This window comes from Neolamprologus multifasciatus, chromosome 18 (genome assembly GCF_963576455.1).
Source record: "Neolamprologus multifasciatus chromosome 18, fNeoMul1.2, whole genome shotgun sequence".
Classification (NCBI taxonomy): domain Eukaryota; kingdom Metazoa; phylum Chordata; class Actinopteri; order Cichliformes; family Cichlidae; genus Neolamprologus; species Neolamprologus multifasciatus.
Genome location: NC_140456.1, coordinates 4,393,913 through 4,418,092, shown reverse-complemented (window position 1 = coordinate 4,418,092; position 24,180 = coordinate 4,393,913). Strand labels below are relative to the sequence as shown.

The 24,180-nt window shown below is 40.1% G+C and overlaps 4 protein-coding genes across 5 annotated transcripts; all 4 read left to right on the top strand.

The window, feature by feature from the left end:
• The first annotated feature begins 999 nt into the window (after positions 1 to 999).
• On the top strand, positions 1,000 to 5,864 carry LOC146497108 (uncharacterized). Its single transcript, XM_085140918.1, has 2 exons — positions 1,000 to 1,541; positions 4,301 to 5,864. Exons 1-2 carry the CDS (start codon positions 1,370 to 1,372, stop codon positions 5,185 to 5,187), a joined length of 1,059 nt encoding a protein of 352 aa, XP_084997044.1. The 5' UTR covers positions 1,000 to 1,369; the 3' UTR covers positions 5,188 to 5,864.
• Positions 5,865 to 10,493: 4,629 nt separating this feature from the next.
• Positions 10,494 to 14,296, top strand: LOC146497107 (tripartite motif-containing protein 16-like). The gene has a single exon (XM_085140726.1). The coding sequence runs from the start codon at positions 10,618 to 10,620 to the stop codon at positions 12,292 to 12,294; it is 1,677 nt and encodes a 558-aa protein (XP_084996852.1). The 5' UTR covers positions 10,494 to 10,617; the 3' UTR covers positions 12,295 to 14,296.
• Positions 14,297 to 15,768: 1,472 nt separating this feature from the next.
• On the top strand, positions 15,769 to 17,956 carry LOC146497106 (E3 ubiquitin/ISG15 ligase TRIM25-like). Of its 2 annotated transcripts, XM_085140897.1 has the most exons (2): positions 15,769 to 16,644; positions 17,343 to 17,512. In XM_085140897.1, exons 1-2 carry the CDS (start codon positions 15,841 to 15,843, stop codon positions 17,397 to 17,399), a joined length of 861 nt encoding a protein of 286 aa, XP_084997023.1. In that variant the 5' UTR covers positions 15,769 to 15,840; the 3' UTR covers positions 17,400 to 17,512. The 2 variants fall into 2 exon arrangements, with proteins under 2 accessions (XP_084997023.1, XP_084997022.1); XM_085140896.1 differs by having other exon boundaries at positions 15,793 to 17,956.
• Positions 17,957 to 20,749: 2,793 nt separating this feature from the next.
• Positions 20,750 to 23,440, top strand: LOC146497105 (tripartite motif-containing protein 16-like). Its single transcript, XM_085140725.1, has one exon. It carries the CDS (start codon positions 21,045 to 21,047, stop codon positions 22,719 to 22,721), a length of 1,677 nt encoding a protein of 558 aa, XP_084996851.1. The 5' UTR covers positions 20,750 to 21,044; the 3' UTR covers positions 22,722 to 23,440.
• Positions 23,441 to 24,180: the final 740 nt, after the last annotated feature.

Here is a 24,180-nt window from a genome sequence, read left to right as displayed (position 1 = left end):
TTATTTGATGGTCATTTGTCTCTTATGCTTTGTATTTAGTTTTACTTCCTGCGTCATTAATTCTGATGAGTCTCACCTGTGTGTTCAGTCGTTCCCTATTCCCCTGATTAGCTCTAATGTGTATAAATTTGTATGAAAAGCACAACATGTATTAGTATAAATAATTTCAGTTATTGTGACCTTGTCTGTTTTTCAGTCGGGATTTTGTTTGTTGCTTTTCTTCTGAATTTTTGTGGTGTTCTTGCTGGACTGTCACGGGTTGCTCTGAGGATCCACACGCAGGACTCCGGGGTTGTGATTTAACAGAGAAAGTTTTATTTACAATTTCTTCACCAAGTGTATTTACAGGCAGTGTGGAAATTGTGCTATTTACAAGACGTGAGGGGCAGGGTTCCACGGAAAAAGGGAAATCCCACACATGTCCACGCCGACCTCTCTCCACACTCCACACGTGGAAACACGGGGATGGGTCTGGGGAATCTAGAGACACAGAAACACACTTTAACGTCTGATATGTCGGCACAGGAACAATGAGTGAACAATGAACTCACCCGAAACTCTGGCTGATTGGGACCCACACCCAGTTTCACACCTTGGCTCAGGCGATTAGAGGATCATCAGGGGGTCCTTTTGTCTCTCTGTGTGGGGAAACTCCCACTAGGTTTATATCTGGGACTCCCCACCATTTGACCTTAGAACTGAAGAAGCTTCTCGGATGAGAGGCGACTGAGGGATGAATGCCGGAGTACCCAGAAAGGTTGAACTTCCACCTATAAAATTAAAAGTATTTTCTTTTGACTCACTTTGTCTGAGAATCTGCATTTGGCTCCTGCAAACACATAACAGTCAGAGCTTCTGGACAAAAATAATTTCACCCAAATCTGTTAAAAAATAAAACAAATAAAATTAACCTGAGCAGGTTTAAAATAAAGCAAAGAAAGGAGAATCAGTTTATTAACTAAATAAAGTTAAATTTAAATGACTCTGCTTTTATCTACATACCTAACTGTTGTTTCCTAGTGTTAACATTACTGCACCTGGGTGTGGTCCTCTCTCAATGTAAGGCACATCACATCTCCTGTAAAAATTAAATAAACGAGATACAATTGATATTTTCACATCCATCAAGCAATGCTGTAAAAAAGGCTCTCAGCTGCTACTGTCAGCGTTGCTAAGCAACAGGAGCAGCGCGTCGTAGGCTAGACGATCTCAATTAAAGCAGCCTCGGAGAAGGATGCAGCCCCTGAATTGGGATACAGCTTTAGTACTCAAGGGCTCTGATGGATGTTATCTTCAGGTGTGACACATATATGTCTGCAGTTAGCTGGAAGATTTTGGTTTGACAAATGTTTCAGTTACTGAAGCAACAATGTCTTCAGTTCAGCATTTGAGAGACTTTATCTGGGAGAGACTAACTGCTACAGCTGAAGACATCTCCTCTGAGGTTGAAACAACGATGGTCCAGTATGAGGAGGAGATCAGCCGTCAGCGCAGACTGCTGGATATCAGCCGGAAACCCGAGACAAAGTTACACATAACAGGTATGTATAACTGCGATGATCATGTAGGACCCTGGTGCAGCTATGTATATATATATATGTGTATATATATACACATTTGTATATATATATATATATATATATATATATATATATATATATATATATATATATATATATACACAAATGTAAACTTTTAGCATTACACACTGAGTAAGGCGCAGAGAAAGTCACTTTTGAGGTTAAAATGTGAGACAAAACTTGTGCCACAGCTGGCTGACAGCTTGATCTCTCTGTCCCTTACCCTGTGGGTCCTGAGGCAGGAGAGTCCTCTGCTCCTCACCACCCATCTTCATCCTTTGATGGGTTCAGTGATCAAAATCACCGCCTGATCAGGGCCAAACTCCCTGCAAGACGACGCTGTGTCTCCCATCACTCTCGTCTCTTTTAAACAAACAAATCGATTTGACTTAAATGTAGGTTTTATTTTCAAAATTTACCCTGTTAAATGAGTGAAACTGCAACAGGTTTATGTGACCAAAAATAATCGTGATTATGAATTTTGCTGTAAGCTTTTGCAGCAGCTTTAGCTCAGACTAAAATGATTCAGCTGTGTGGTGGAAATCTGGGGGGAAAAAGCCCACTTCCAATGTCTTTGAGTGCTTCATTAAAGCTGCAGAAGGACCAGCATGAACAGACACACAAAGCATTTTGTGCAGGCTGGTTAACAAAGAACTGCCCTCTGAGAGGCATTTATTGAGTGAGCCTGCCTGATAAAGAAAGACCGACCTTGAGACTGAATGAAAAGAGCTACAATGAGCAAACTGGTTCAGACTGGCTGCATACTTACTTCCTGTACACATAAACTGTGGAAAATTACAAAGTAATAAATAATAATAATAATAAATAATATAAATATAAATAATATTTTGGAAGCTTCTATGGAGATGACCATATATCGCACCTCTTTCCTTAATATTAGTCATTTAGTTTGAGTCATAGTCATAAGTCTCATTACACGACATGACATCACACAGCTCTACATCTGAATCAGATTCATTATATGTTGATAAACCTCTTGAGCTGTAGCATCTCTTTGTTGAAGGGGTCCAAACAAAAATTCATGCAACAAATGATAAGAGAGCAACACATACTATACACAACTAACACAGAACGAATAAGACAAGCAAACAGAAAACAAAAGGTCACAAGACAAAATAAATAAAATGATAGCTTTTTACAAAGCAACGATAAAACAAATTAACACTGATTAACTTAATGAAAATATATGTAGTCTGGTTTGAGTAACAAAACATGTTTGAATAAGCAAAAAGCTAACGTGGAGCAGATATTTGAAATATTTAAAGGTAGTATTTCACACAGAAAGAGCCAAAAATATAAAAATCTTTGATCCAAACACCCTCAGATACAAAATGGACATTAATGATAAAACTATAGAAAGAAATTACACAGTTTGTCCAAACATACACAAAAAGGGCTTGCAAACAAAAAACATTCATTACAACTAAAAATACAACAAATGTAGCTCATTTCCCAAAACAAGACCCGTAGGCCTTTAGATATAGATCAGGTTGAAGAGATCATTATAACATACTATAAAATAATTTAAAATACCCCAAATGTCAGACTAGTTAGTCAAGTGTGGCTAATGTTATAAGTGCTAACAAGCAAGCCTACTTTTTCACAGTGGATCCACACATCTTAATGTGGCTAAACATTACTCCTGTTTAGTTATATGCAGGACTGTACTGGGGCATAAATCCAGGCTATGAGCCTGAAAAATTTGCTTTTTAGGGCTGTCATTATATCTGATTTTCTTCAGTTCACATGTTACACTGTGTATTTGCTAGCTAAAGGTATCACTGCTTTATTTCACAGGGTGAGAATGTTTACTCAGAGACAGAGAAAGATGTAAGAACAAGACAGGTTGAACTCTGTTTTTGTGAAATGAACGCTGACTTCGTGTTATTCAAATGTTTGGTAACTCATCTACAATGTGGGATACAACAAACAAGCAATTCAATTCATGTTGTTTTCCCATTGCTTGTTATGTTTTCTACATAACAGATGAGTACTATCTATCCATCCATCCACTTATCCGAAGTTGGGTCAGTAAGCTAAGCACACTTTTCCAGACATTCCTCTCCAACTGAGGGATCCTGTGGAACTGGATCATCTAGCCTGGCATTCCCAGGCTAGATGAGTAATTTTTATGTCTCCAGCAGGTTTCTGGGCATGACCAGAACACCTGCAAAGGGAGGTGCCCATGAGGCATCCTCGAACCATCTGAAATCGCTCCTTTCAACGTGCAGGTTTACACTTTGTATACGAACCCATATATAATATAATTTTAGAAATCACATTGAACAATCCACTAAAAAGTAATAACTGACTAAAGAAAATAACAGAATGCACCTCAGCAGGTCAATGTTATGATGGTGAGTTCATGGATGACATGAAGGAAGCTTCTTTATGGCAGCGGACGAAGACAAAGAAAACAAAGGGGGAACTCGGTCAGCTTTGGTTTTCCAAGTATTTTACTTTATCAACTTGCTGAGCATTTTCTTTTTCAAGTTGTTGAAGCCAGGACTGAAGATCCAGAACATTAAGATCACATGCAGTTGAAACAAAAACTGACTTATGCAAACTGGAATTAATAGGATTGACTTTTGAAGCAAACAGGTCAGGTTTCATATTTTGAATGACATACCATACTGTTTTTAGTGTTTTCCTGTCATAACATTAGGAAGCTTTTTTCTTGTGTCCTTTTGTTCCTTCAGCAATCCCACAACAACATGAATGTAAGGAAGAGGAGGGTCTCCCCCAACAGGTCTGCATCCCGGAGAGGAACTCCAGTCTTGATCAGAAAGACCCAGGGCATCCAGAGATTAAAGAGGAACCAGAGGAACTCTACACCAGTCAAGAGGGAGAGCACCTTATACTGAAAGAGGAGACTGATACCTTTATGGTGACTTCTACTTATGAGGAAAGTGAACCAAACAGTGACCAGCTCCTTTCTCACAACTGTCCTGAACCAGAGAGCAGAAACGAAGGATCGACTAGATGTGCAGATCTGTTGAGACATCAAATAGACAGAAGTCATATTAGAAGAGTAAATGACTCTCAGGCTTTAGACAGCCAGTGTAAAACTGATACAAGTAGAAAGTCTGTAAAATGTGACACTTGTGGAAAAGCCTTTCAGTGTAAATCCAACTTGACTAAACATCTGAGAACACATACAGGTGAAAAGCCACATTCCTGTAGCATCTGTGGGAAAGGATTTAGTCAGATGGCAAACTTGAAAACACACATGAGAATTCACACGGGCGAGAAGCCACATTCTTGTAACACCTGCGGGAAGAGATTCAGTCACATGATAACTTTGAAAACTCACGTGCAAAATCACACAGGTGACAAACCGCATTCTTGTAGCACCTGCGGGAAAAGATTCAGTCGTATGATACACTTGAAAACTCACATCAGAACTCATACAGGTGAGAGGCCGCATTCGTGTAGCACCTGTGGTAAAAGATTCAGTCAGAAATCAACACTGGAAACTCATGTAAGAATCCACACAGGTGAGAAACCACATTCTTGTGCAATCTGTGGGAAAAGATTTAGTCAGATGGCAAACCTGAAACGACACATGGGAATTCATACTGGTTAAAGATTACAAATGAGTGAGAGCTGTCAGACATGGCAGTGTGCCGATGATAGAGCCCACACTGGTGAAAAACCAAATCACTGCAACAACTAAGGGAAAATGTGACCTCATATTCAGGTTGAGACGTGTACAGAACTCTCACAATTGTTTATTTGGCTTATTATTATGACGCATTGGAACCTTTTTTTATTGTACTTTTTAAAAAAAATTAATTGTGACGTGGTGACCAGAGAACATAGAAAGTGACATAACTGCTGTTAATGTGAAGTAGGCAGGATGCAACATAAAGTTTTTCCAAGTTTATGATGAGTAATTGACTGAAGATAGTACTGGATTGACGATTGACAACCAGAGCCTGGAATGTGTGCAAGCAACTAACTGGCAACCCCCAGGTAATGAAACTGAATTTGGGTACATGTGGTGGGGAAGAATCCTGAGCTGGTGGCTAAGGTCAAGATATACCTCTAGATATAGTTGGGCTCCCCTCAATGCACAGGTTGGGTTGTGCAACCAGTCTCTGGGAAAGTACTACTCTACTCAAGGCTCGCAAAATTTCAAAATCTCTGGTAGCCCTTTGGGCAGGCATTCTTCAGTTTTTGGTAGCCCAAAATAAATTTAAGTAGCCCGAATAAAAAAGAAAGCTATTTTTTTATGTTTTGTTTCCTTTACAATATTATACATTAAAGGATAATATTGTAACGGAAACAAAAGTTAATTAAAAAAATTGTTAAAATACAAATCACAACAACTGTATAAAAATTACAACCATCAACTCAAATACTTGGTTCAAATTGAACAGAAATTTCTATGAACTTGTAAGAAATGTGTAGAACATGAATCAGTCTGTGTCAGATCCTGAATCTGAAATTTCCACTGAAGTCACGGGTAAGAGGCAAGTGGAACCAAGATCGAGGCCATTTGCTTTTTGAAGTTTGCAAAGACTGATAAATTTTGCCAGTGGTAGTTCACTCTTTGCAATATACCACGCTGTTCTAAACAGATTTTTCAGGAGTTCTTGTTGTGCTTGGTTTATTTTTAGTATGTTTTGGGTTTTTTTTGCAATTGCTGTTTTTTTCTGGGAAAGATACTGCAGACTGGGCAATAATGCATTTCTCATGGGTTCTGATGGGGTCTTTCTTAAAATTACTGGTCCCAGTAACAAAGGCGCTTGTCGACTCAGAAATCAAATGAAACTCGCAACACACCTGGCAGAACATCATGTTCTTTAGCTTGTCATATTCCAGCCACAGAAATTCTTTTGTCCATGAAACCAAAAAAGCTGCGCTTTCTTTTTGCCTCATAGTCTGATTTGTCATAACTTTTCCGTTTTGCGGTGAGCTTTTCTTTGGCTGCCCCTTCTTCACCCTGACCTGTCTTATTTGGCTCAGCAGAACTAAAATATATATCCTGCTGCTTTACACACGCACTTACATAACGGTCAGCGATTCTTTGCGCACTCAACCTCTCACATATTTAAGCTTGCTGCAAGAGATTTCACTTGTAGCGTTTGAATAGTAAGCTAATGAGTGATAAGATGTCAGAGGAATTGGTGCGCAATTAATCGTCACTCACCAATCAGTGCTGTCGCTCTCTACACACCGTTCGCGCGATCGCAAAATGAAAGTGAAAGCAAAAAGCAAGCGCAAATTCAAACACGATTTCAATATGTCACACATTGACAGCAGCTCATCGATGCCAATGACATAATTACTCAGCTACATTGGCGAAAGAATGCAAAAGCATAGACATATATTTTCCTTCCTACAATAGCCCGACGGGCAGGGCTGAGTTAGATTTTGGTAGCCCAACTGGAAAAATCGCTAGCCTGACGTCCCGGGGCTAGTGATTTTGCGAGCCCTGCTACTACTCTACTCTGGAGTTTTCCAGGTATACTTGTTTCCTTCTGGTTCAACAGTTGTTTTGGGCGTTTTTTTTCCCTGCATCTTTGGGTTGGCGAACGTTTCCTGGCTGATGTCTCTGCTTACATGCCGAATATTATCCGAGAACTACTCAGCATGTACCTGGGCTACTTAGGGTCCCCAACACTCAACATAAGAAGTGAAGCAAAACCTGAGCCATAGATTGCTGATCAATTTTGTAATCATATAGTCAGGTCTGCAGCTGTATGTTCTGAACAGTCAGGTTATGAGTTGTCAGTTGATCATTAGCTAGTGGTGAGTTGGAGGACGTGGTGGGGAAGGATGCCAGAACGACCTTGCATACCCATACTGTAGATGTGCTGAAAGCATCTGGTAGAGGTTCCAGTTCACAAGATCGTTAACTCTGAGAGCTTTAACAGCATTCTGATGAAAGCTAGGGACATTGACTCTGAATGGACCGTTTCACGTGTTTTTCCGTCTCAGAGTCGAGCTCCTACTCCCCAAATATCAAAAGGAGATGTTTAAGGTGGTTTTTGCATATAACCAGAAAGTGTCCAGTGTGAAGTGTTCTGGGTACTGCAGGATGTGGCCCCAGGAGAAACAATGGAGAGATTTTATCTCTCAGCTGGTTTGGGAACTTATTGGTGGCCCTTAGGAAAAACTAGAGGAGGTGGCTGGAAAAATTCAACTCTGGGTGTCTCTGCTTATACCTGCTGCTATACTTGCTGCTGTGACCTAGAAATGGATTACCTGTCCAACTGTCAAAAATTACAACTCTGGCTCCTTGAAAGTAAAATGTAAAGAAAAGAGGGGTGCTCGAGACATTTGCACAGTACTGGTAACTGGTTTTGTTTTACCTCTATTTTAATTTTCTACTGTATTTTTATTTTTTATAGTTTATAGTTTACCAATTTTGTTGTACAGTACTTTGTGATTACATGTCTGTGAAAAGTGTTATGTAAATAAATTTACTGACTGTAGTTAATCAGCTAAGTTAATGAATGGATTTTTCTGCCTTTGCTTCATTTTTTAATCTGCTCAATTTCTTTTTATTTGTTTTAGTTTTACAGATTTGGGTGAAATTTGTTTTAGAGTTTTGACATTATATTATTATTAAAATCTGAGTGTTTGACAGAAATACTGATGGAAACTGCAGGAGACATTTCAGCATCATTAAACCAGTATGTCAGCTCTTGGGAGCAAAATTACAACAACATAGTAAGAAAAAGAAAATGATTTCAATCTTTTTTTTTTCTTTCAACTGCTCCCTTTAGGGGTCGCCAGAGTGACTCATCTTCCAATATCTCACAGTTTCTAGCATCCTCTTTAGTTATGCCAGCCCTCTTCGTCTTTTTCTTCACTACATCCACAATGTATAACATCAGTAGTGTTTGTAGTAATCATTACAACACTTCATCATCTTCCCACAAAATTTGTATTCAGTTGACTTTAGTTTTCAAATGCCACAGACATGAGATGTTGGTTTTCTACGGTCCTAAACTGAGCTGTCTTTTAAAATCTGAATTGTACAAAGCTTCTGAATATTTTAGGATTTTGATAAGTATAAGTTAGCTACTGAGTTGTATAAAACTGCCCCCACACATCCAGACTCACTAAAAAGTCTGGCCTTTGAACAAAAAAATCTGTATTTTTTTTTTATACTTTTCATCCTTTTTGATTGATTTCACTTTGCTTGTGTTTTACTTTCTATAAATGAAATCTGTCATCATTAGGGATGGGAGTCACAAACTGGTTCCCAATAGTTAAATTCCTTGGATTTGTTAATCTCCTTGCCTGTTGATTCTGCTCATCAGCTCCACTCACACTTGCTACAGTTTAAGATAAGATACCTTTATTAGTCCCACGAGTGCGAAATTTCATGTTAAGGCTGCCGACCTATCGCACGCAATCGCGGTGCCATCTTAACCTCCATACAAACCATACAAACATACAAAAAAACATCACATGGGGAAGACAGGTCAGAAAGGTATAACAATGGAAAATGCACCACATGAGGAAAGATAAGGATAAAAAAAATAACTCCCCCCAGACTGAGCTCCAACGGGGAGATCAGTTTGAGAACAGAAAAAAAAACACCTCTACACAGAGTGTACCAGATTAGAAAAATAGGGCGCAGTCTGCAGAGTGGATATGGACATAACCTTTATTTTTATTGCACAAAAGGATCAGAGTGAGATGATACCAGAGGTATAATTCAAATGCTGCAGCAAAAAACTCATCCTTAGCTGACGGCAATGGCACCTAGCATTGTCTTCTGCTGCTGCAGGCCATTGCCTTCAAAGAGGAACATGTTATATGTTCAGAGATGCTCTTCTGCTTGCCTTAGTTTGTAACAAGCGGCTACTTGAGTCATTGTTGCCTTCAAAAGTGCTCAAAGTACTCTGGCCATTCTCCTCTGACCTCTGACATCAACAAAAAATGTTCACCCAGAAAACTTCAGCTTGCTAGACTTTTTTTTAGACCGTTGTCTGTAGACCTTAGATGTGGTTGTGCTAGAAAATCCAATAGATCAGCAAGTGTCTGAAATACTCAGACTGGACCGTCTGACCACAGCACTTTCACAGTCACCGTGTAGGGTGAAACATTTCTATATTGATGGGACTGGACTGAAGGAGGATCATAGAATATTTCAGGAGTATGAAAATGGTGTGAGTCATGCGCTTTGGCCATCAAAGCCAGGCAGTCTCAACCAAGCTGAACATCTTTCATGAGTCATGATTTCATCATTATCTTTTGAATGACGTAAAATAAAGTGATCTTAACAATTTCATCAAAACTCTAAAAAAAACACTTTTTTTTCATTTCATTTGTTCTTTAGATTTTAAGAGACTTGCAGAATCAATACCATGAAAGACTGAAGCTGTTCTGAGGGCACATGGTACACAAAAACCTCATGACGAAGTTTTTTCCTTTAATTTGTCACCTGTCTGTATCTCACTGCTCCAGTTTTGATATCTTTGTGGATAACGGTGTCTGAGCCTGTTTGGTCAGAAAATATTGTTCATGACACGATACTAAAATAATTTAATTAACTGTGTGTCTTTTAAAAATATATTACATTTATGTGCAATAAAGGCATGGGCTCTATATTCTCACATGACACATGGTCTATTTCTGTCAAAAGTTACCTTTTATATAAATGACACACAGGAATAGACAGAAAAAACAGTGATGTCTGCACTGGGATGAAGGAAAAGAAGCTAAAATTATTTTAGCAGACTTAAACACGTTTTGAAAAAAAGTGTGAAACAAGCTCTGTTATAAGAAGTGTTCAACAAGCATTTCTCCTCTTCCTGAAACGAATCACACCCTTCGTCTTCTTCCTGCTCTCTAACTCCATACTTCCTTTCTGTCAACATGTTTCTGTGTTCCCTCCCCTTTCGATCTGCAGTTTGAAGATGAATGTGACAAACATGTGGTAACACGGAAGAGCTCACAGGCCCGATTCACTACAGATACATGCTGGTAAGCTCAGACTAGCGTCAGTCATACGGAAGTGAAACTCGCAAAGTCGCTGATACTGAGAGGAGAAATGGCGCAGAAAGGAGTTCAGCTGACACAAGAAACTTTCTCTTGTTCGATCTGTTTGGATCTACTGAAGGATCCGGTGACTATTCCCTGTGGACACAGCTACTGCATGAAGTGTATTAATGGCTTTTGGGATGGAGAGGAGGAGAAGAAAATCTACAGCTGCCCTCAGTGCAGACAGACTTTCACACCGAGGCCTGTCCTGGTGAAAAACACCATGTTAGCAGATTTAGTGGAGGAGCTGAAGAAGACTGGACTCCAAGCTGCTCCTGCTGATCACTGCTATGCTGGACCTGAAGATGTGGCCTGTGATTTCTGCACTGGCATGAAGCTAAAAGCTGTAAAATCATGTCTGGTGTGTTTGGTTTCTTACTGTGAGAAACACCTTCAGCCTCATTATGATGTGGCTCCATTAAAGAAACACAAGCTGGTGGAGCCCTCCAAGAAGCTCCAGGAGAACATCTGCTCTCGTCATGATGAGGTGATAAAGATGTTCTGCCGTACTGATCAGCAGAGTATCTGTTATCTCTGCCCTGTGGATGAACATAAAGGCCACGACACAGTCTCAGCTGCAGCAGAAAGGACTGAGAGGCAGAGAGAGCTGGAGGTGAGTCGACAAAACATCCAGCAGAGAATCCAGGACAGAGAGAAAGATGTGAAGCTGCTTCAACAGGAGGTGGAGGCCATCAATCAGTCTGCTGATCAAACAGTGGAGCACAGTGAGAAGATCTTCACTGAGCTGATCCATCTCATCCAGAAAAGAAGCTCTGATGTGAAGCAGCAGATCAGATCCCAGCAGGAAACTGAAGTGAGTCGAGTCAAAGAGCTTCAGGAGAAGCTGGAGCAGGAGATCACTGAGCTGAAGAGGAAAGATGCTGAGCTGAAGCAGCTCTCACACACAGAGGATCACATCCAGTTTCTACACAACTACCCCTCACTGTCAGCACTCAGTGAGTCTACAGACTCATCCAGCATCAATATCCGTCCTCTGAGCTACTTTGAGGATGTGACAGCAGCTGTGTCAGAGGTCAGAGATAAACTACAGGACATTCTGAGAGAAGAACGGACAAACATCTCACTGACAGTCACTGAAGTGGATGTTTTACTGTCAGATCAACCAGAGCCAAAGACCAGAGCTGGATTCTTAAAATATTCGCGTGACATCACACTGGATCCAAACACAGCAAACACACAGCTGTTATTATCAGAGGGGAACAAAAAAGTTACATTTGTGAAACATCAGCAGTCTTATCCTGATCATCCAAACAGATTCAGATATTGTTATCAAGTTCTGGGTAGAGAACGTCTGACTGGACGTTGTTACTGGGAGGTGGAGAGGAAAGGGCGAGTTTATGTAGCAGTCGCGTACAAGAACATTAGAAGAGCAGGGTGTGGAAAAGTGTGTGGATTTGGTCGTAATGACAAATCTTGGGCATTAGATTGTTCCAAAAACAGTTACACATTTTGGCATAACAACATTGAAACTCCAGTTTCAGGTCATGGGTCCTCCAGAGTAGGAGTGTACCTGGATCACAAAGCAGGTATTTTGTCTTTCTATAAAGTCTCTGAAACTATGACTCTCCTCCACAGAGTTCAGACCACATTCACTAAGCCGCTTTTTGCTGGACTTATGTTTTACAATAATTATGGAGATATTGCTGAGTTCATCAAACTGAAATAGACTGAACTCGTTCATATTGTTGTGGGTTTAAATTGGAGTGGATTTTTCACTTGAGCTAGAATTTTTGCTTTGCTGCTCAGTTATGTTTTCATTAGCAATTTAGAAAAGTTGATGGTGGTGGTGTGTGTGTGTGTGTGTGTGTGTGTGTGTGTGTGTGTGTGTGTGTGTGTGTGTGTGTGTGTGCGTGTCAGCAAAGGAGAGAGGGGGAGAGCGAGAGACAGATTTTGTGTCACATATTAGCTAAATAATATAACCTTTGGTAACACGAAATGTTACCAAGCTAAAATTTGGACGTACACTGTGAGCACGCAGGTTGCATCAGAGCGTATAATGTGAGAACGATGACCTACGAACTTCTAACCCCTGTGATTCAGTGGTACAGTTTGAGCAGGAGCTGAATACTGCGACTGAAAAAACACACAGTGTATTCCCAGCTTTAGATGTTATAATCCTATACCTTTGATAATTGCAATCAATGATAACTTCATGCATTGTTTTTAATGTTTAGCATGTGAACAAAGTGAAGGTTTTTACTATAAATAACTTTTTGTTCAGTTTTTCTCCCGAAACACCTGAAATACTTTCAATTTAATTTAAATTTAATTCAATTTTATTTATATAGTGCCAAATCACAACAAAGGTTGATTCAAGCCACTTAACCTCAAGGACTAACTGTAATATATAAACATAAAAATATAGAGCACACTCTTGTGTTGCAGTTGAAGTTCCTTTGAGAATTTGAGGTCCAAGGTGTTGGTTTTCTTTTTAACAACAGTTTAATGAGTAGCGCATATAAAGTCTTTGTGTATTCGGCAGTGTTGGGAAGGTTACTTTTAAAATGTATTCCATTACAGATTACAGAATACATGCCCCAAAATGTATTCTGTAACGTATTCCGTTACGTTACTCGATGAGAGTAACGTATTCTGAATACTTTGGATTACTTAATATATTATCATGCTGTTTACAACTACATGAATGTACTATTGCTGTGATTTATTACTGTTACTGAAGGTCCGCGGCTCCGAACCGTAGTAAAGGGACCTCTGGCTAATACGGTGGGTTCCGTGTCAGGCTCGTAGCTGAAAAATAGCTTTACTTTGTTGTCTGGGTCAACTTTGCTAGCAGAGACAGAGAGAGACGTTGAAAGGCTGCTCCAACCGAACTTATTGTTTCGGAGGAAAACACGAACACAGCGTACAGTCGAGTCTTAATAGCTTACTTACAACTGGGCTCGTCAGGCACTCTTCTTGGCTGCAGTGGTTATTATTATATTTACATGCTTCTAGCTCCCGTTTTTGCTCGATGACAGCTCGTACTTTTCCTTTTCCTCCCTCCCTCGCTCACAGACACATAACGGGTATGGCAGTCCATTCTCCCTGCAGCACGGACTACACTGCCTATGATGCTACATTCTTTAGAGCTATACCTGTAGCATTCTGCCTATTAGCTTAGCACAACAACGCTCTCTCACCCAGGAAACACGCAGAGAGAGAGCGTCACCCTGTAACCATGGCAACCATAACGCTGCCGCCTGGAACAACCAGTGTTGCCAACTTAGCGACTTTGTCGCTATATTTAGCGAGTTTTCAGACCCCCTTAGCGACTCTTTTTCTAAAAAGCGACTAGCGACAAATCTGGCGACTTTTTCTGGTATTATTGGAGACTTATTTATGACGACTTTTTGACGTGAAAACGCGTATCGCTCTCACTCTCAACAAGCAGAGGTGCTGCCGTGGGCGCCTCACCCGTGCCAAAGCGCTCACGGGTGGAGGATAGTCCTCCCCCAGCTGCTATCAAGGCAGGAGACGTTCACACCTGTGCGTCCAAACTGCAAATGAATCGCTCATGAGTTCTTCTTTTACTGTTAGGCTGTTTTGTGGATCACAAGGTTTAAAACTACTTATAAACACACACTCTCACACACAAAGTAACTCCACCAGAGTGCCAATTTCGGGTCACTTTTGCCAGTCCAGGCCTGGATAAAGGAGCAGGGTTGGAATTGTGACATTAAAAAACAATAATTGCTAAAATAAATTTAATTTGTAGTTCTAAATAAATTCTAACTGCATTTAGGACGTTTTTTACTCACTTTATGTCTCTTCCACAACGTTATTTCTCTCTCCAACAACGTAGGTTACAATTACATTAGTATGACAAAATATGCAAATTAGGTGATGACGTCATTTGGCGACTTCTAGCGACTTTTAGGACAGCCAATAGCGATTTTCCTTACTAAGGAGTTGGCAACACTGGGAACAACAGAACGTAGCTGTCAAACAAAACCCAAACAGTCCTGACCCGCGACAATATGAAACAGGGAAGTACCGCCGTGTAATCCATTTATTTCAACAAAGTAACTGTATTCTAAATACCACCTTTTTAAACGGTAACTGTAATGGAATACAGTTACTCATATTTTGTATTTTAAATACGTAACGGCGGTACATGTATTCCGTTACTCCCCAACACTGGTATTCGGAAGTATTTAAAGCTGTCCACTGTTTCCACAGTTGAGTTATTCATGAGTACCAGCAGGTGAATGCTCCTCCACCTTCATGTAATTCACAATAACCGCCTTTCTTTCTGAGATATTCAGGCATAAATGCTCGTTTTGGCAATAATTTTCCAGGGCTATCTCATCAGCAAGTGAACTCAATCCTGAAAACCTCTCAGTTATGTTATTAGCTCTTTTTCCCCCAAAAAGAGCTAATAATGTCATGGGTGTAGAGTGAGTGTAGGAATGGGTTCAGAGCACAGCCCTTTGTCTATTATTATTATTACTGTACTTAGTGATTATATGCCTGTACAAAGCATTTTATAAATAGACATACTGAGGTTTAATCAGCTGTGTCACCAGATGAATCAATAAAGGGATTTTCTCTTCATTTTTAAATCTGCTCCTTTTATTTCTATTTGTTTTAATTTTACAGATATGGGTGAAATTCTTTCTAGATAATTATTTTCTGACATTTTGAGAGTTTTGGACATAAACTCTGATGCAGAGTGTTTAGAAACAAGCAGGAAACCTCAGTGAAAGACTCCTGGTCAGGGTTTCTGACTGCACAACAAAGTATATGCCAATAAAAGACAATTAATGTCAGCTTGACAGTCATACATGTTATAAGAAACAACAAGCTATCACAAACAATAGATAATAGTTTACAACACACAAAGCTCAGCAGCACTAAATCAAAGTTATCAGAGCATATCAGACTGTAAACTCTGCCATCAGAGTATTTAATTGTCTGCCATAACTGCAGAAGTGTTAGACACACATCTCTTGGCTTCCTGTAATGAGTCACTGCCCCATAACCCCCCCCCCCCCCCGCTCTCTGACTCAGCACCTCCTCTCTGTCCTCATGTTCACTTGTTCCCTCCCCTTCTGATCTCAACTTTGTAGATGGGTGTAAGCAACATGTGGCAATCTGTAAGAGCTCAAAGGCCACATTCACAGCAGCAACACATGTTGTTTAGATCAGAGCTCAGATTAGTTTCATTTATACGGAAGTGAAACTCACACAGTCGCTGATACTGAGACGAGAAATGGCGCAGAAAGGAGTTCGGCTGGACCAAGAAACTTTCTCTTGTTCGATCTGTTTGGATCTGCTGAAGGAGCCAGTGACTATTCCCTGTGGACACAGCTACTGCATGAAGTGTATTAATGGCTTTTGGGATGGAGAGGAGGAGAAGAAAATCTACAGCTGCCCTCAGTGCAGACAGACGTTCACACCGAGGCCTGTCCTGGTGAAAAACACCATGTTAGCAGTTTTAGTGGAGGAGCTGAAGAAGACTGGACTCCAAGCTGCTCCTGCTGATCACTGCTATGCTGGACCTGAAGATGTGGCCTGTGATTTCTGCACTGGCATGAAGCTAAAAGCTGTGAAATCTTGTCTAGTGTGTTTGGTTTCTTACTGTGAGAAACACCTTCAGCCTCATTATGATGTGGCTCCATTAAAGAAACACAAGCTGGTGGAGCCCTCCAAGAAGCTCCAGGAGAACATCTGCTCTCGTCATGATGAGGTGATGAAGATGTTCTGTCGTACTGATCAGCAGAGTATCTGTTATCTCTGCCCTGTGGATGAACATAAAGGCCACGACACAGTCTCAGCTGCAGCAGAAAGGACTGAGAGGCAGAGAGAGCTGGAGGTGAGTCGACAAAACATCCAGCAGAGAATCCAGGACAGAGAGAAAGATGTGAAGCTGCTTCAACAGGAGGTGGAGGCCATCAATCAGTCTGCTGATCAAACAGTGGAGCACAGTGAGAAGATCTTCACTGAGCTGATCCATCTCATCCAGAAAAGAAGCTCTGATGTGAAGCAGCAGATCAGATCCCAGCAGGAAACTGAAGTGAGTCGAGTCAAAGAGCTTCAGGAGAAGCTGGAGCAGGAGATCACTGAGCTGAAGAGGAAAGATGCTGAGCTGAAGCAGCTCTCACACACAGAGGATCACATCCAGTTTCTACACAACTACCCCTCACTGTCAGCACTCAGTGAGTCTACAGACTCATCCAGCATCAATATCCGTCCTCTGAGCTACTTTGAGGATGTGACAGCAGCTGTGTCAGAGCTCAGAGATAAACTACAGGACATTCTGAGAGAGGAATGGACAAACATCTCACTGACAGTCACTGAAGTGGATGTTTTACTGTCACAACCAGAGCCAAAGACCAGAGCTGGATTCTTAAAATATTCAAAGGAAATCACACTGGATCCAAACACAGCACACACACAGCTGTTATTATCAGAGGAGAACAGAAAAGTCACATTATTGTTTTATCATGAGTCTTATTCTGATCATCCATACAGATTCACTTCTTACAAACAGGTCGTTAGTAGAGAGAGTCTGACTGAACGTTGTTACTGGGAAGTGTTGAGGAGAGGAAGAGGAGTTATTGTAGCAGTTGCATCTAAAAATATCAGGACAGCACAGGATGAATGTTGGTTTGGGCACGATGACCAATCCTGGGCATTAGATTGCAACAAAAACAGTTATATATTTTGGCACAACAGCATCCAAACTCCTGTCTCAGGTCCTCGTTCCTCCAGAGTAGGAGTGTACCTGGATCACAGAGCAGGTATTTTGTCCTTCTACAGCGTCTCTGAAACCATGACTCTCCTCCACAGAGTCCAGACCACATTCACTCAGCCGCTTTTTGCTGGACTGAGTCTTTACTATAATTATGGAGATATTGCTGAGTTCGTCACACTGAAATAGACTAAAGTCTTTCATATTGTGGGTGTAAATCTGTATTTTAGTTTCATCATTGTTGTGACATTTTGGCTGTGCACAGAGATCAGCTGTAAATCAATCATTATGGGTGTTACCCCAACATCTTCTAGATGTTGAATGATGTTATTGAGTGTTTTATAACGAGCTGTTCCTAAGTCTGTTTAGCCATGGAAGCTATGACTGCTCATGATCATTTTCATCTACAAAAACATTTCACTGCATAAAAAGAGCTGATCTCTAAATAAGTAGTGATCGTCACTTTATACACGTGGAAAGAAATGTATAACTGGAAGACTAACTTTTCTGAGGTATTATGAAACTCTAGTTTTAAGGAGTAATCAAGATGAGATTGTCCATTGTTTTTAAAATTCACTACATGAAGAAATTTAATATTATTATAATTACAAATAAAACGTTGTTGAAAAAACAATTTCTTTCTGTCTTCATTCCAGGGTCTCAGTCAAGTATGATAGGAAAAATGCTAAAATAATCTTGAGGGAATAACTGAAGAAATCTTCCTCCTAAAACCCCACAAAGTTCATGTTTAGACCAGAGGAAGATTCATCAGTCAATCTCATACTTGTTGATTTTTAAAGCAATGGTTTTCTTTCAATCAGTATATAGAGTTTTTTAATTTAGGTCATCATGGACAAAGTTATTAAACATTTTAAAGCACTGAAGTGTTTTATTTCATATTTATAAACTGCAAACTTATCCGTTTTTCCCATGGTCTCTCAGTGCGGCATCAGCATTACTGGTTGTGACTCACAGCCTCTCTGTGCTAGATTTTTTTCCTCTTCAGTCAGATATGGACTGCTCTCTTAGCCTGCCGGTGTGAGATTTGTGAATCTCTGGAAGATGAGTGATTCGCCCCCTTCATTTAACAAAAACACCTCCTTTGTCTTGAAGACATTTAGGCATAGATGGTTGTTTTGGCACTACTTTTCCAGGGTTGTCCCATCTCCTGTCATAGCTATTGGTGAAAATATACGGACATATGTACAAATGTGGATAAAAACAAATCCAAACAAAGAAACAAGCCACAAAAAAACCAACAAACAAAACTCTGATCACTGGTGTAAAACAACAGTTACACAGAAAAAATGATCCAAAGCAGACACCTGGTGGACAACGACAGACATGACAACAAGAAAACATTACAACATAAAGTGCCTTGACGTAACTGTTGGGATTTGGCGCCAAATCAATAAAAATGAATTGAATTATATAAAAGAATCAAGTTCTTGTAGAGAACTGGTTTCAAGTGGGTAAATTTGTGGAATTGATCTCATTTTGTGTGCTGCAGGAGGAAAATAGTGGCACAGTCTACAGCTTGGACTTTTATTTTTATTAAACAAAAGGATAAGTGTGAGATGGTAAAGTGTAAACTGTGTCCAGGACAGAAACAGCTGCATGATCCTGCTAACACAACTTCGCACAGACAACCTGCACAGATGGCATTTTAACACTAAGCTAGCCAAGAACCCAGAGTGATGTTAAAGCTGAGCAATGCCGACCCCGGCACAGCAGCCAGACTCTGAACAGGTAACAAACGTGTAACCAGTCAGGTTGCAGCCTTCGTTTCTATCTGTTCTTGTTTCTAAAGTAGAATTCACAGTGGTTTGATTGCTTTAAAAAATTCTTGCGGTGGTTTTCATCTTTGCATTTTGTTGTTGGCTTTGTGTTTGTGATGCCAAGCCACACATGGTAAGCTCCACACCTCACCACTAGTTTGCTTCACTTTAGTTTACTTTGCAGTCCCTACTTTAAATATATTTTATTTATTGCCTATTATATTGTTTCTTTATTAAATTAGTTTACTTTTTCCATCACACCTTACAATGTTTATATGGAGTGCACCCATATCAACACTGCAAGGTCAAATTTATGTTTTATGTTTTATTAATACGTCTCTCTTTGTTTGAGATACCTGCGGGTTTGGCTTCTCCTTCCTGGTTGGCAAAAGGCTGGGGGATCTGAAGTACTGCTGACAGCCTCATTGGACTGAACAACATGCTTCATTGCCAGGGGGGTGTTTGGAGTTTGCTTAATTGTTTTGTGTTAGGTAGTTATATGGCAGCTATTTTGTTTTCCCCTCGTGTGTCATAGAGTTTAGCTAAGTCAGTATTTAAGTTCCCTCCTGTTACATTTCAGCTTGTTAGTCTTATGGTTCAAAAATGAATGAAATACATTTAAGACATGATACTTTATACAGGTCAAATATTTCAAGAATAATGTTTCTCAATGTAAAATTGTAAAGAATCTTTAGATAGGATACAACATTTTGTAAACAGGTACCTCAGAACCTGCTGAGCCGTGCCTCTCTTGTACTGTTACATGGATGTAAGTTCACGTCCTTGTAAAACTTACCACAGTGCTTCTGCTAAATCAACCAAACAAATACACGTACTCTTGCAAATTATAAACAATCCAATTGTTCCTTTAAAAAGCAGCACAAACAGATAACAACAAAGATTGTCGGATCTTTCCAAAGTTCTCATTCCTGCATTTCAGTGCTTCCTGGAAAGAATTTTGGAGGAATCTACTCTTTATGCTGACAAAGTAGGTCAAACCTCCTCAGGCATATGTTGCTGCATGTTTCTTTGATTGCTGTTTTTAGATTGATTCTGTTCTGCAGTGCTGCATCTGTGACTGATATCATTCCACCCCTGCGCTCTGCAATATTTGATGCATGTGGAGGATTCTGCTGTTTCTGTTGCCCAGGATGGCTACTTGTTTTACATCTTTTATTTCTGTATTGCTCCCTGTGGAAAACATATCTGGATTTTCTTATTGTCCAGATTATCAATTGTGTCTGTGCACTTAGTCTTACGTTTGTCGTCTATGTTAACCAGCTCAAAGTAGCCCAGGTCATTGGTGAAGCGACCATCTGTCCGCCACATATATCCCCTTCTCTCCGTAAACACAGAGGCACTTGAACTGTTTTACGTGGTCATTTTTAAAAACCTTTTTTTGGCATTTATTCCTCCATTTGCACCAATATAAAAGACAAAATAGTAATCTCTTGCCTTAACCATCTTCTTATATCTATTAAAAGGCTTTAAGGCCTCCAGCACTGTGCAACTGTGCAAGGCTTTCGATGTGATTTGCATGTTGTCCTTGTGTTTATCTCTGGGCACTCTGGCTTCCTCACAGTGCAGAGACATGTAGTTAGAGTGTCAGTGAATGAATAATGAATGAATAAAATGATTAATTTAGCAGATGTAGAAGATAATTTTTAAAAAGTTTGAATAGTATTTTGAAAATGTGAAAAATGCTCTGTTATAAAAAGTGTTAATGACACACAGTCTGATAAACCTCCCACTTCCTCCCACTCTCTGACTCAGCACCTCCTCTCTGTCCACATGTTTCTGTGTTCCCTCCCCTTCAGATCTAAACTTTGAAGATGGGTGTAACCAGCATGTGGTGACGTGGAAGAGCTGACAGGCCCCATTAACTGCATTAGTTTCAGTTATAAGGAAGTGAAACTCACACAGTCACTGACACTGAGAGGAGAAATGGCGCAGAAAGGAGTTCAACTGGACCAAGAAACTTTCTCTTGTTCGATCTGTTTGGATCTACTGAAGAATCCGGTGACTATTCCCTGTGGACACAGCTACTGCATGAACTGTATTAATGGATTTTGGGATGGAGAGGACGAGAAGAAAATCTACAGCTGCCCTCAGTGCAGACAGACTTTCACACCGAGACCTGTCCTGGTGAAAAACACCATGTTAGCAGTTTTAGTGGAGGAGCTGAAGAAGACTGGACTCCAAGCTGCTCCTGCTGATCACTGCTATGCTGGACCTGAAGATGTGGCCTGTGATTTCTGCATTGAGATGAAGTTAAAAGCTGTGAAATCTTGTTTAGTCTGTCTGGCATCTTACTGTAAGGAACACCTTCAGCCTCATTATGATGTGGCTCCATTAAAGAAACACAAGCTGGTGGAGCCCTCCAAGAAGCTCCAGGAGAACATCTGCTCTCGTCATGATGAGGTGATGAAGATGTTCTGCCGTACTGATCAGCAGAGTATCTGTTATCTCTGCCCTGTGGATGAACATAAAGGCCACGACACAGTCTCAGCTGCAGCAGAAAGGACTGAGAGGCAGAGAGAGCTGGAGGTGAGTCGACAAAACATCCAGCAGAGAATCCAGGACAGAGAGAAAGATGTGAAGCTGCTTCAACAGGGGGTGGAGGCCATCAATCAGTCTGCTGATCAAACAGTGGAGCACAGTGAGAAGATCTTCACTGAGCTGATCCATCTCATCCAGAAAAGAAGCTCTGATGTGAAGCAGCAGATCAGATCCCAGCAGGAAACTGAAGTGAGTCGAGTCAAAGAGCTTCAGGAGAAGCTGGAGCAGGAGATCACTGAGCTGAAGAGGAAAGATGCTGAGCTGAAGCAGCTCTCACACACAGAGGATCACATCCAGTTTCTACACAACTACCCCTCACTGTCAGCACTCAGTGAGTCTACAGACTCATCCAGCATCAATATCCGTCCTCTGAGCTACTTTGAGGATGTGACAGCAGCTGTGTCAGAGGTCAGAGATAAACTACAGGACATTCTGAGAGAGGAATGGACAAACATCTCACTGACAGTCACTGAAATGGATCCTTCCCTGTCAGATCCACCAGAGCCAAAGACCAGAGCTGAATTCTTAAAATATTCATGTGAAATCACACTGGATCCAAACACAGCAAACAAACAGCTGTTATTATCAGAGGGGAACAGAAAAGCAACATTTATGAAGCATCAACAGTCTTATTTTGATCATCAAGACAAATTCACTGGATGGTTGCAGGTCCTGAGTAAAGAGAGTCTGACTGGACGTTGTTACTGGGAGGTGGAGAGGAAAGGGAGAGTTATTATAGCAGTCGCATACAAGAACATTAGCAGAGCATGGTGGAGGAATGAATGTGCCTTTGGGCGTAATGACAAGTCTTGGGCATTAGATTGTTCCAAAAACAGTTATACATTTTGGCATAACAACATTCAAACTCCTATTTCAAATGTTGGGTCCTCCAGAGTAGGAGTGTACCTGGATCACAGAGCAGGTATTTTGTCCTTCTACAGCGTCACTAAAACCATGACTCTCCTCCACAGAGTCCAGACCACATTCACTCAGCCGCTCTATGCTGGACTCTGGTTTTACCACAATTTTGGAGACACTGCTGGGTTCATTAAACTGAAATAGACTGAAGTCTTTCATTTTGTGGGTTTAAATCTGCATTTTAGTTTCCATTTTATTTTCTCTGCAGCAACATTGTGACACTTCTCCGCTGCACAAAGATCAGCTGTCAGTCAGACATTATGGGTGGTACCTCGGCATCTTGGGGTTTTTTGGTGGAGATCTTTCCTGCCATAGAGGCTACCACTGCTCATTAATATTTTTATCCATAAAAATATTTCTCCACATGAAAATGTAAACTTTTTTTTGTGCTCCCTGTATTTGTATTGTTTTGCTTCTATTTTGTTTTATCCTGTTCCACTTAATAAACCTTAACATAGAAATCAGCAGATTCCTTCATAACACAATTTTTAATCATCAGTTTGTACATCTTTAAAGATATCTATGATTACATTTACATCTGTCTTTTTGACTAAATATTTCTGTTTTTGTTTTTTGTAGTGTTATTGTAGTTAATTTAATTGAAGTTTTAACAGTAATCAAACACTATTTTTAATGTTTACTTTGTGAAAAACTTAAGATTTTTACTAAATGCAACTCTGTTGTTTCATTCTAAAAATAAATGACATTTCTTTTTATCTGTTTTGAAGACAAAACTTTTCTTTTTTTTTCAAACACAAAAAATGAGGTGTTATGAAAGTATAGCTTTAATGATTCTAGTCATGATGATATAATCCATTGTTTTTAACATGCAACATAGGAAAAAACAAAGATCATTATTATAAAGAAAACTTTGTTAAACAAACTATTTTCTTTTGTCTTTATTCCAGGATCTCACTCAAATCTGCTTGAGAAAATGTGAAACCAATGTGAGAGAATAACTGGAGTAGTTCAGGCACAATGGTGTTAAAAGCCGAACTAAAGTCCACAAACAGGACCATGGCATAAGTTCCCGGGCGGTCGAGGTGTTGCAGGATGTAATGCAGCCACATGTGATATGAGACAAACTTAACTGGAGGACTAATTATAATTTATAACAATATAAATATAGTATTTCCTCCTAGAAGAGATGAAAGACACGCTTTTGTGTGGATGAGTGTAGCGTTTTACTTTTCTGAGGGCCTTGCAGAAGCATCACTTGGTTCATAGGCCTTGTCTTCTGAAAAGCTCTGGAATGCTTTACTGAATAAAACAAATGACTTTGCTCATTTGACTTCAGTAAGGCAGACTGGGAAGCATTTCCTTCTAACTGTGAAAAAGCCACAGAGAAATTTGAGAAAAGCAGGATGGATGAATGGAATTACAGTTTATCTGAAATTATTGTTTAGTGCAAATAGTTTAGTGCAAGAAAAATAGTGGAAATAACAAACATAGTAGCTGCTAGAGTGATTAAAACAGGTCTAAAATGAAGTTCAAGACTGTTAATTTAATTTAATAAGCACTGGGTCTTCAGAATGTGGATCCATCATAAAAAAAAAACAGCATGTGGCAAAAGCAATAACAGAATGAAAAGAATGGGTGTCAT